The sequence below is a fragment of the Mytilus californianus genome, unplaced genomic scaffold (assembly GCF_021869535.1).
Source record: "Mytilus californianus isolate M0D057914Y unplaced genomic scaffold, xbMytCali1.0.p SCAF_30, whole genome shotgun sequence".
NCBI classification, from domain to species: Eukaryota; Metazoa; Mollusca; class Bivalvia; order Mytilida; family Mytilidae; genus Mytilus; species Mytilus californianus.
The window spans coordinates 2,390,732-2,403,044 of record NW_026262680.1 but is presented as its reverse complement, the minus strand read 5'-3'; the positions used below and the strand labels follow the sequence as shown (position 1 = coordinate 2,403,044).

Genomic DNA, 12,313 nt, shown 5'->3' with positions numbered 1-12,313 from the left:
CCTCAAATTTTAAACAATTTATTTTCAGGATTCCCATATATGGCAGTTTTGTCATTGGATGCTACTTGTAACCCAAATGATTTTCCTTAAACATTATATCAACTTTACACATAGGTTGCACACATATCTAGATTAAAGATGTTTTCTATTATTCTGGAAAGAATTGACTTATATAAAGTGGTTTCCTTTAAAGCAACTAAATACAAACTTTAACTTGTAAAATATGCAAAACATTCAAAGTCAATAGACAGATTTGGCAGAGCCAAATAATCTCCATGGATATGAGATGTGTAAATTCCAATACATCTGCATACCAATTATTATTGACCTACGACTGACCTTATTACAAACTAAAATATGTAAAACATATATTAGTTTGTAGACTAACCAAAAGTTTTAAAGTCAAAAGATTATGACTGAGGGGGCAAGTAAAAATATTCTCCATTGAAATGAGATGTGCCAATGATAATACAAGAGCATACTAACTATCATTGACCTTTATCTGATGGTTCCTTATAAACTGACCCAATCATAAACTAAGGACCAAATGCTACTAAAATTTACCTGTAGATGCCTGAGGTAATCTACTTTAAAAATTCTATCCAGGGATTTGATTCATCATCAAACATGGCCGTTGTTGCTAAAAATAAAACATAGGGGTAAACTGCAGTTTTTGCCTTATTTCTCAAAACCTAAAGAAGTTAGAACAAAACTGACAGAGTGAAATGATCAGTATGATGTTTTTGTTCAGAATTTTTTAGATATATCGAACAACGCAGATTTAGTGAAACCCCCAACTTGTCATATTTTTGGAAACCTTACTTTTTTTTTGTTATTATCTTGAAAACAGTTATATATAGGTAGAATTTCCAACAGTAAAAATGACCAGAACATACAATAAGATTCTCTTATAAGTCAACACTGTCGAATTGTCAAAGACAATTTTACCAAAATGTTGTCGTTTTGCAGAAATTCTGATCGATATAGAGAAACTGTACATAGCAAAAAAGTTCAGCACAATAAGATCTACAAATAAGTCAACATGTTCAAAATTTCAATCAACCTCTTATTTCTACTCACTTTTGCTTTCTATAGCGAAATTTTTAAGATAAAAAGATAGAAACTGTAAGCTGCAATAAAAGTCACATGGCTGAAATCACCAATTGACCCTTTATAAAAGTTATTGTCATTGAAAGACGTTTTTTGTCTGCGCTATTTGCATTTTTTTACAGCACTGGGTCGATACCTCTGCTGGTGGACTATCAGCCCCCGAGGGTATCATCAGCCCAGGAGTCAGTACTTCGGTACTGACATGATTAATAATAAACCTTTCTAAATTTGCCCGTTCATAAATTTTGAAATTATAAAGAAATTAAGGTTTCAACTCTCTCAAGCAAAGTTGGCCTTACAAGGATTTGGCTATTATTTAAGGTCATTTTTGATTATATAGCTCTTCAACTGTTTTTCGTTTTATACATCCTTGGCTTTCAAATTTTCGGCTTTGAGCGTTCCTGATGAAGGTAAATCCAGAGAAGCGCTTCCAACGCATTAAATTTATAACGTGTTGTTTTCATTTTTTTGCAGAAACTAAAAGAGATAGAGATCTCGAGAAACTGCTTATATGCATTCAAGAACAAAAGAATCAAAACTAAGAATTAGTCCTTCCTGAGCACCGTTCTTGCGGTTGCAAGTATTGAAAATATTGTTAATGTCAGATATTAAAACGTTTTACTTCTTGTTCTTTCTGGACCTTCAAATTAAAAAATAAAAGTAGGTCCAACTACCAAATGAGCGTTTTTCAATCTTGTATGTTCTTTCATATCTTAATAACATAAACGATACCGATTTTAATGCACTAGCTGAACATTTCGACAATTAATGTCTTCTTTCAATGCTCGAGGCCACACTATTTGAACATCCAAATTCTAATTCAAATGTTGAATGGCATATTAAACCAAAAAGGACCTAAAGTATAGCCAAATCCGGAGAAGGAATCACAGCTTTGCATCAGAGAATGTATTCCTTAATTCAAAATAATTTTCAACATTTTATAACAGCAAATTTTAATCAAACAATACTAGTATCCGAATTTTCATGTCAATACCGAAGTACTAGCTACTGGGCTAGTGATATTCTCGGTTCTAACGTTCACCAGCGGAGGTATCGACCCAGTGGTAGTAATAATTTAAACGGTACCAATTTTAATACACCACATGCGCATTTCGACAAATAACGTCTCTTCACTTCAAAATATTTGAATATCCAAAACCTATTACAAATGTTGAAGAGCAGAGAAAAATGTTTAACACGTTTAAAGCGATGTAAAAAAGAAAAGAATTAGGTATGTGGTATATGAGGCGTTGTGCACACAACATGCCTACTCACTAGTGTAATTATGGCAACATAGAACAGCTATCAATTGATATGCGTCATAAACAACTACAAATGCTTTATTGAATAATAAATAACCTTGAAGTACCACCTCCTCAAAGTGAGACCAAAGATTATACAAATATATCAATTTTTCAATATTTTCATTTTATTTAAATCGTCGAGGGGATACATGTATATGTATAGTGCTAAATTGCTGATATAGTTGTATTTGTGGGTCTATATGTACATTGAAAAAATAGGTAGCAATCCTATAAATTTGAGTAAGAAAACCAATTGGATATCGTATCTTCTACAGACATTGAAAGTTCTGGAATCTTCCTCATACTAGTACATATATGATTTTAAACCCGAGAGTGCCAGAGTGTCATCCCAAGTTTTCATTTCTCTATACTGTATTGAACTATCCCATACATCATGACTGTTGTTACATGTAATTATTATTATGCCTTTGAACATCTTATGGGTGTAATTTGTACTTAATGAAGTATATAATGAGTCTCATATTTTATTTTTTTAGTGGATGGAGTTCTGGCAGTGATTTTTTGGTTAAGAACGCGTACAGCTAAGGTCTAGGTACATTGCTCCATCTGTTGCTGTTACTGTTACAATTTCTTCCTCTCTTAGGAGCATTCCCAAAGTGATACATAAATTTTAAAATCTAAAGTTTATATACAAATTACGTCACTGTACAGTTATCCCACCATCCATGGTTATTGCGTATACTAAAAGCATTGTTCGTGACTTTTTATCATCTGGCATAGTTTAAGTCTATTTACATAGTGTTTATTTCTTTATTTTTGATCTTTTACTAGAAAAATTTCCTCACATGGAGTCAATAACAAAATGTCCTTGTTATTTGTTCAATGTCAATGAAATGTCTCATTTTATAAACGTTCCTTCACTTTCAACAGCAAAAAATAAGTTGCAGTAGTAGTTCTTCTATTATGAAATCATCATATGGTCCTTTCTTCACTATTATCTTTTTTCCATTTCAGGGTTTCTAATTCATTCTCTAATAATGTTTGGATTTCTGGTAAACCATATTTCTCTAATTTCTGAATAATTTTAATTATGTAGCTTTGCCCATTTTGTTTTGCAGAAATATTCTTCTTTTGTAAAAATATGAATGATAATAACTTAAGATCAAATGAATTTGTTCATTTAAATGAAAATTCTTGATTGTAAATTGGATTCCTGCATTGGAATTTGCTTACCTAATTAAAATTCTAGACCTTTTGTGATCTGCTATTTTACAATCCAAGATGGTGGAAGACACCCATACGACCTTAAAGGACCAGCTCTAAGAATGCATTCAAAAATTTATTCCACTAATTACTATTTGATTTATCTCACAAGAGGTTCAAATTTTTCAAAAGAATAAAGAATAAAAAATAAATAAAAAAATTCTTTTTTTTATAACTGCAGAATATAAACATAAGAGAAAGGAAATAACTTGTACCTCTCACGACAAACTTTTTCAAAGTTTAGCTCACCCACCCCAGCATTGTATATGCACTTATCAATTTATCTATTTTTTTGGTGACATTGTATCATCTTCTGAAGCTCTTCCAGAGTGAAACATACATCATGTTGGGAAAGAAATCATTGGTTGTAGAATGTTATGATGAACTGGTAGGTCAATAAAAACTGATAGGATGTATGTGATAAAAGGCAAGGTAACCCTAAAACACATGATCCTGGTTCCTGAGATGAACAACTAGATGTAATCATATGGTCTTCAGTGATCAGATAGCAAGAATTTCAAAAAGAGGTTTCAATAAAATTCGGATTATGCTTTCAGCGTGGGTAGATTTTCTCAATTCCATGCGAGTTTAATTATTGCGATTTCAGGAAAATTTGCATACAGTCATATGTATCTGATATTGGAATGTGAATTCTTAATATTGCAATACTCCCCTAGTCGCATTATTTGCATTAATAAAGACCACACAAAATTTTTTGAATTAACAGTATTTGGTAATGCATTTGTTAATTTACAATTTTAGGTGTTTCAAGATCCTACTGTTATGATGCAAAACATACTACAAAGTCTCCGACCTATTTCTATGGGATCATATAAACATGAAACTGATTGTAAGTAAAATAAGAAATAATCTGACACATGTCTTAGAACATGTAGAAGATTTGTGTATAAAATATATAAATACTGACATCACCGTCACTGTAAGAGAATTCTTACAAGGAGGATGTATGAATAAAATGTTGTTGTGGAATTTTTACTAAGAGTTAGATATTACATGACTGAAGTTGGGACATCTTTTAAAAAACCATGTAGGATAATTTATAAATTAACCATGGTATGATACAAGTTCCTGTGTGTGTAGAATAAGGTTTTCCATGTCCTGAATATTATTAGAGACACACTTCTATGTTTCATCATCGTCAAAATTTGTATAAACGATTTTTGCACAAGTTTACACTTTCGTTTCCACATTTTACAACTACATATGTATATAGTGTAAACTTGTAGCTACTGTGGTCTTTTTTCACCACAAGTAGACTACATTTTGAAGCAGACGACTTGTACTATGTCCTTTTGGAATTTTATCCCGATTCCAATGAAAATTTTCCATTAGGAGATAACATTCTGGAACTTCCGATCACATTAAAAACAAAATCATATCCGGCAGCCTGGTTTCTGAAATTAAAAAAAATGTAAAAAAAGGAATAAAAACTTTTGAGTTGTCTCGGTTTTCAGTGGGTGGGTCGGTTTAGGACAAACTATATTTTTATTGTGACCCCTATGTCATTGAATTGCATGATGAGATTTTTGAAAATAAACCAATGGAAATCTTTGAAGGTTGTATTACTGACCCCCTTCATTGACTTTTTTTACTGTTTATTCCGTGTAGAATGATAAAAAATACCCCATAAGAAATTTGATAACTTCAAACTCGGTTAACATATGCATTATGATGGGAACTTTTAAAATTTGTTCAAAAGACTTTTGATGCATATTTTGGACTTCACTGAAAATATTCATATTACTTTTATATTCATTATTTTTTCAGTTGAGGAAAAGAAGGAAAAAACAATGAAGAACAGTGTATCAGCAAAGAACAAAATCCAATATGAAATTCAAGAATTAAACGAAAGATTAAAACAAAGAAAAGAAATGATACAAAATTTAAAAGATGAATTATCAAAAGTAGACGAACATATAAATATAGAAGAACTTGTAGAGGCTGTTACATAATATAGTGTAAATCAAATACCACTGGATGTGTTCAATATTTGACAGTCAGAAGCATGAACTTTGACAAAAAGATTGTGGGAATAATGGAAGTTCTATGTAGTCAGTTGTAAATAGATGAATGGTTAAAGAAAAAAAGACAGCAAATAAATGAAGAACTGCTTTAAAACAAATCATCACATGAAAAAGAATAGATTTGATCATTTACAACTATTTGAGACAATATTGTTAACTTAATACAGGTTTTTTTTTATATCTCGTTTGATCTTATCTGGCAATAAAGAAAAAAAGAAAACAAATAATAGTTTTAACAATTGCCTTCACAAGATACCATTAAACTGTAATACGAGTATGCAATACCAGCCTTATGTACGCACTATTATAACATGTAGCACTACAAACTTTTATCTTATCAACTTACTATTGATTTCATGGTCCATCTTTGTAATTCATAAAAATAATTATGAAAGTACAATAAACCACCAGTCTCCTCTTGTCTTAATGACTAGGAATGGCAGTTTTCCTACTGAAGGTTGATGGTTCTTTCAGGACTTCCTCCACCATTAAAACTTGGCGCCACAATTTAGCCAATAGTTCTGAAAGTGAAGTTAATCACCAACAAATCAATCTTAAAATGCATTTGTTTCAAATTAATATTTCAACAAAGAAGGGAGATTAATTTACACAGATGGACATGACATTGTTGCATTGTTACATGACATCATTGCCTTAGATTTATTATGAGTATCACATCTTGTTCATGATCTGAAAAAATATTAGCCATAAGGATAAAAAGGAAAATGTACAAACTGCCGATAAATGATAAGACATTGGCCATTGTTCTGTTATAATTGTTTGCCTCTACTTTAATTCTCAAAGGCAACAAGACATTTATGGTAGAATAAGTCTTTCTTGCTAACAGGGTTATTCTTGCTTACAACATTGTATCACTCATTGATTCAATAATACAAATTAACTCAATTTATATATTAATATGAAAAAAGAGATATATGAAACAAAAGTAAGTCAAATAGGGGGTCTTCTGTGGCCAAGTGGTCTAAGTAGTCCAACTACTGTATCACTAGCCTGTCAACACTGAGGTTGTGAGTTCAAATCCCGCGCATGGCAGGTGCACTTGACTCTAATCTTAATTGACTAGGATTGTCAGTTTTTCTACCCAAGGTCAGTGGTTTTCTCTATGCACTCTGGTTTCCTCCACCAATAGAAACTGACTGCCACGAAATAGTACAATAGTACTGAAAGTGGCATTAAACACTTATTAATGCTTATATCATGTATATGCATTCAAGAACAAAAGAATCAAAACTAAGAATTAGTCCTTTCTGAGGACCTTCCTTGTGTTTGCCATTATTGAAAATATTGTTAATGTCAGATATTAAAATGTTTTACTTCTTGGTTCTTTCTGGTCCTTCATATTACAAAATAAATGTAGGTCAAACCACCAAAATGAGTGTTTTTCAATTTTGTTTATTCTTTTATATTTTGATAACATAAACGGTACCGATTTTAATTCACTAGCTGAACATTTCGACAATTAATGTCGTCTTTCAATGATCGAGGCCACACTATTTGAACATCCAAATTCTAATTCAAATGTTGAATGGCATATCAAACCAAAAAGGACCTAAAGTATAGCCAAATCCGGAGAAGGAATCACAGCTTTGCATTAGATAATGTATTCCTTAATTCAAAAAAATTTTCAACATTTTATAACAGCAAATTTTAATCAAACAATACTAGTATCCGTATTTTCATGTCAGTACGGAAGTACTAGCTACTGGGCTGGTGATATTCTCGGTACTAACGTTCACCAGCAGAGTTATCGACCCAGTGGTAGTAATAACATAAACGGTACCAATTTTAATACACCAGATGCGCATTCCGACAGTTAATGTCTCCTAAGTTCAAGATATTTGAGTATCCAAAATCTATTACAAATTTTGAAGAGCAGATAAAAATGTTTAACACGTTTAAAGCAATGTAAAAAAAAAGAATTAAGTATGTGGTATAGTAGGCGTTGTGCACACAACATGCCTACTCACTAGTGTAATTATGGCAATATAGAAGAGCTATAAATTGATATGCTTCATAAACAACTACAAATGCTTTATTGAATAATAAATAACCTTGAAGTACCACCTCATCAAAGTGAGACCAAAGTTTATACAAATATATCAATTTTTCAATATTTTCATTTTATTTAATTCGTCGAGAGGATACATGTATATAGTGCTAAATTGCTAATAGATTTGTATTTGTGTGTCTATTTATATATTGAAAAATTTAGTAGCAATCCTATAAATTCGGAGTAGAAAACCAATGAGATATCGTATCTTCTACAAACATTGAAAATTCTGAAATCTTTCTCATACTAGTACTTTTTATACCCGAGAGCATACTAAAAGCATTGTTCGTGACCTTTTATCATCTGGCATATTTTAAGTCTGTTTAATCTTTTACTTGAGAAATTTTCCTCACATGGAGTCCATAACAAAATGTTCTTGTTATATGTTCAATGTCAATGAACTTGTCTCATTGGATGTGAATAAATGTTCCCACACTTTCAACAGTAGAGTCCAAAATAAGTTGCAGTAGTAGTTCTTTTATGAAATCATCTTATGCTCCTTTCTTCACTATTTTCTTTTTCCATTTCAGGATATCTAATTCATTCTCTAATAATGTTTGGATTTCTGGTAAACCATTTTTCTCTAATCTCTGAATAACTTTAATTATGTAGCTTTGTCTATTTTGTTTTGCCATTTTTGTTGTCTTTCTAAAGTCTTAAATTCTAAAGTTTCTATGTTGTGAAGGAGATTACATGAGAAAGCCAATACTGATCTGCCTACTACTACTTCAACTAGCGATACTCCTAACAGTGAGCACTACATACAGCTGTAGTTCATCAGACCTTTGCTAGTGAAAAAGGGACACTAGAAGGCTTTCTTAATTTTTTGCTTTGACACCTTTGCAATGCAGGATCTGATAAACGAAAATCAAAGTTGAAATATATCTTGGGTATAAATCATGATTTAATCTAATTATAACATTTGTAACTATAATGAAGGCCATATCATTTAATTTGGAAAATCTATGTTCAATGTAAAACGGTTTCTCACTACCGCTCGACTTTACTGTTTTTGGTTGCACCTATCAACATGCAATAAGTTTCTTACAGCCTGTTGTCTACACAACAAAGATAACACTATCCGGCCTTTATCTTGTATACAATAGCTACATGTTGTTGTCAATTTTCTCGTTGAAAACAAACCCATCATGGAGGCTGCCATGTTAGATTGTCTTGGGTCAAAATATCATTTCGAATACTGTGGATTTATTTATTTTCGTGGGTACCAATTTTCGTGGTCTGAGGAAAAATTGTAATTTCGTGGATATTTGATTTCGTGGTTTTCCCAAAGTCTGCATACAAGCCAATATAAATTTTGTACTTTGTTGAACATTGAAATTCGTGGCTCACAAAATCCACGAAAATTGGTATCCAACGAATATTAATGAATCCACAGTACTATTGTTACACTTCATAGGTCTACGAATAATCCAAATTGTAGCGATGTTACGACGGAAATCTGACACAAGATTTTTGTTGTTGCGTAAACCCAATCTCCGGAGATTGACGTAAACCCACACGTTTGATTTGTACAAATCAAGCGTCTGGGTAACCGAGACTACTGTTTGTGTTATCTTTTGTGCAATTGTAAACATGGCACAAGCAGCTTCAAAGACGTGTGAAATCTGTGTAAGTGCACCCGGTTCATGCTATTGTTTAGATTGTGAACAGTGCTTTTGTGAAAATTGTAAATTATTACATTCAAGACAAAAAATATCCGCAAAACACGAATTTAAGAAAGCTTCGGATTTCATCCCGGAAGTACAATCCAAATGCACTGAACACAATGAATTCTTCTCTTTCGTTTGCATAGCTTGTGATGTTCCTGTTTGTGTATGTTGTGTAACCGAGAAACACAACGGACATAAACTATCTAAACTCAAAGACACCATTTCAGAGCTAAAATCCAAAATCGAACAAAAAGTTTTAACAAAGTTAAATAAAACGAGCGGAAACGTGTCCAAGTTGAAACAATACCTTTCATTATTTAATGGTCAAGTCGAAACTGTTATAAGATCAATAACAGAAGAAGGTAACAAAATAAAATCCATGGTTGACCAGTATACTGCTAACAAAATTACGTCCCTACAGGAACAAGCACGAAAAGAGAGCGAACGATTAGCAGCCATACTTTCTGATCATAAAATTGCATTTGAAAATGCATACGCTTCGAAAAACAGGAAAATAAGTATTGAGGAGAAAAGTCGACATGATGGAAGTTTGATAAAGATGTTGAAAACCCAGAATGAAGATATTGATAAAGTCGAGGTTTGTCCCCTTCCGAAGTTTCCGTCAGTTTCTTACATCCCAAAGTTAGTGAAAGACAGTGACATTTCACAACTCCTAGGGACGTATAGACTATGTAAAACTAAAACAGTGACAGAAATAAAAAGCGAAAGAAGGTCATCAGAAAGAGAGATATTTTACCAATGCATTAACTGTTGGAACCAAAAGATAGAAAAAGCCCATTCAGTTTATCCTTTCGATCATTTCTTTTGCTGTCAAATGCCCATGGAAAGAATAATATAGGAATAAACGTTTTTAAATAGCACAACGAACACAAGGAATTAACATCACCTTGATGGATGAACACGAAAGACAATGAGTTAATTACAAAAAACAAATACATATAATTTTATATTTTTTTATTATTGTACAAACAAAAATAGTGTATAATAGCTTGCTTAAAAACAAAACCTCTTATAATATATATATTTAGGAATTTACTCAACGTTTTGGTTAACATTTTATCAGTTACTATGGTTAATTACAACAACAAAAAAATACATGATGTGAGGGTCTGTATATTAAAACAAGGACCAATTATTTTTCACTCTCTATTTCGTACTCATTATTTTCTAAACACAGGCACTTGTGTTTAACTGATATACCTTTATGTTATATATAAAAGTATAAAGGTAAAATAAACGGGCCTGTGACTGTTAACCCCATCCGGACCTTCTGATAAAAATGACATAGATCAGCTAAACGTGTTATATACAGATTATAACATTGCATTTTTCATATCAGACCCCTTATCAGCCCTAGGTCATGATATCAGCCCGAGAGCCGACAGGCTCGAGGGATGATTTTGACCATGGGCTGATAAGGGGTCTGATATGAAAAATGACATGTTATGTTCTTTTTATCATATACTTCAGCAGAAGCCATACAGACAAGACAACTTTTTAAAACTTTATAAAATTGATTTAATTTTTCATTTCCTATCGTTAATTATCCATTTTAGATGGTGACATTCCCTTGTCACCATCTTATGGTGTTTATATATCTCAACTTGTACGATTCGCTCGTGTATGTAACAATGTTTTAGATTTTAACGAGAGAAATTTATGTATTACTGAAAAATTATTACACTAGGGTTTTCGATATCACAAACTAGTCAAAACATTTACTAAATTTTATCATCGGTATAAGGACATCATTCGTAAATATAGCTCAACATGCAGACTTCTTACACGTTCAGGTATTTCACATCCAATTTTTTATGGAAATATTCTTTATAAAGCACAAAATTGTCAGTATTCACCTCTGAAGCTAACAAAACCTTTAAATAGACTTATTAAGAAGGGATATAGTTACGATACTGTTGTCAGGTCATTAAAGATTGCATATTTTGGCGTTAATATTGATTCACTTATAGGGTCTTTGCATCGGCACTAAACACATTTATTTAAAAACCAGTTGTTGGCATGACACGGGTTATGTTCTTCTCATATATGTTATGATGGTATGATACTAAACCCCTAACGGGAAGGATTGTGCCTGATATTCATATAGTGAAGACATAATCTTTCAATCAGTTTAATTGAAGTCTGGAGCTGGCATGTCAGTTAACTGCTAGTAGTCTGTTGTTATTTATGTATTATTGTCATTTTGTTTATTTTCTTTGGTTACATCTTCTGACATCAGACTCGGACTTCTCTTGAACTGAATTTTAATGTGCGTATTGTTATGCGTTTACCTTTCTACATTGGTTAGAGGTATAGGGGGAGGGTTGAGATCTCATAAACATGTTTAACCCCGCCGCATTTTTGCGCCTGTCCCAAGTCAGGAGCCTCTAGCCTTTGTTAGTCTTGTATTATTTTTAATTTTAGTTTCTTGTGTACAATTTGGAGTTTAGTATGGCGTTCATTATCACTGAACTAGTATATATATTTGTTTAGGGGCCAGCTGAAGGACGCCTCCGGGTGCGGGAATTTCTCGCTACATTGAAGACCTGTTGGTGACCTTCTGCTGTTGTCTGTTCTATGGTCGGGTTGTTGTCTCTTTGACACATTCCCCATTTCCATTCTCAATTTTATATTTTTTTTGCAATTTTTAATAATATATTTTCCTGTTTCCTACTATTCGTTTTTATACTACTTAGTTATGTTTTTCACTAAAATGTACCACTGAGGTTTATTTTCCGGAATTTGCAGAATGACGTCGAAATGCTTTGCGATAACGTGAAAGAAAGGCATGCGATATTAACCGGAAGCAGTTGATATAAACCGGAAGCAGTTGATATATACCGGAAGCAGTTGATAACGAAAGTCATA

General features: G+C 32.3%; 2 protein-coding genes across 2 annotated transcripts; both read left to right on the top strand.

The window, feature by feature from the left end:
• The first annotated feature begins 3,939 nt into the window (after window positions 1-3,939).
• LOC127736412 (YEATS domain-containing protein 4-like) lies at window positions 3,940-5,853 on the top strand. Its single transcript, XM_052246954.1, has 3 exons — window positions 3,940-4,026; window positions 4,401-4,488; window positions 5,427-5,853. Exons 1-3 carry the CDS (start codon window positions 3,982-3,984, stop codon window positions 5,609-5,611), a joined length of 318 nt encoding a protein of 105 aa, XP_052102914.1. The 5' UTR covers window positions 3,940-3,981; the 3' UTR covers window positions 5,612-5,853.
• Window positions 5,854-9,310: 3,457 nt separating this feature from the next.
• LOC127736410 (E3 ubiquitin-protein ligase TRIM9-like) lies at window positions 9,311-10,480 on the top strand. Its single transcript, XM_052246951.1, has one exon. The coding sequence runs from the start codon at window positions 9,348-9,350 to the stop codon at window positions 10,281-10,283; it is 936 nt and encodes a 311-aa protein (XP_052102911.1). The 5' UTR covers window positions 9,311-9,347; the 3' UTR covers window positions 10,284-10,480.
• The last annotated feature ends 1,833 nt before the right edge of the window (window positions 10,481-12,313 follow it).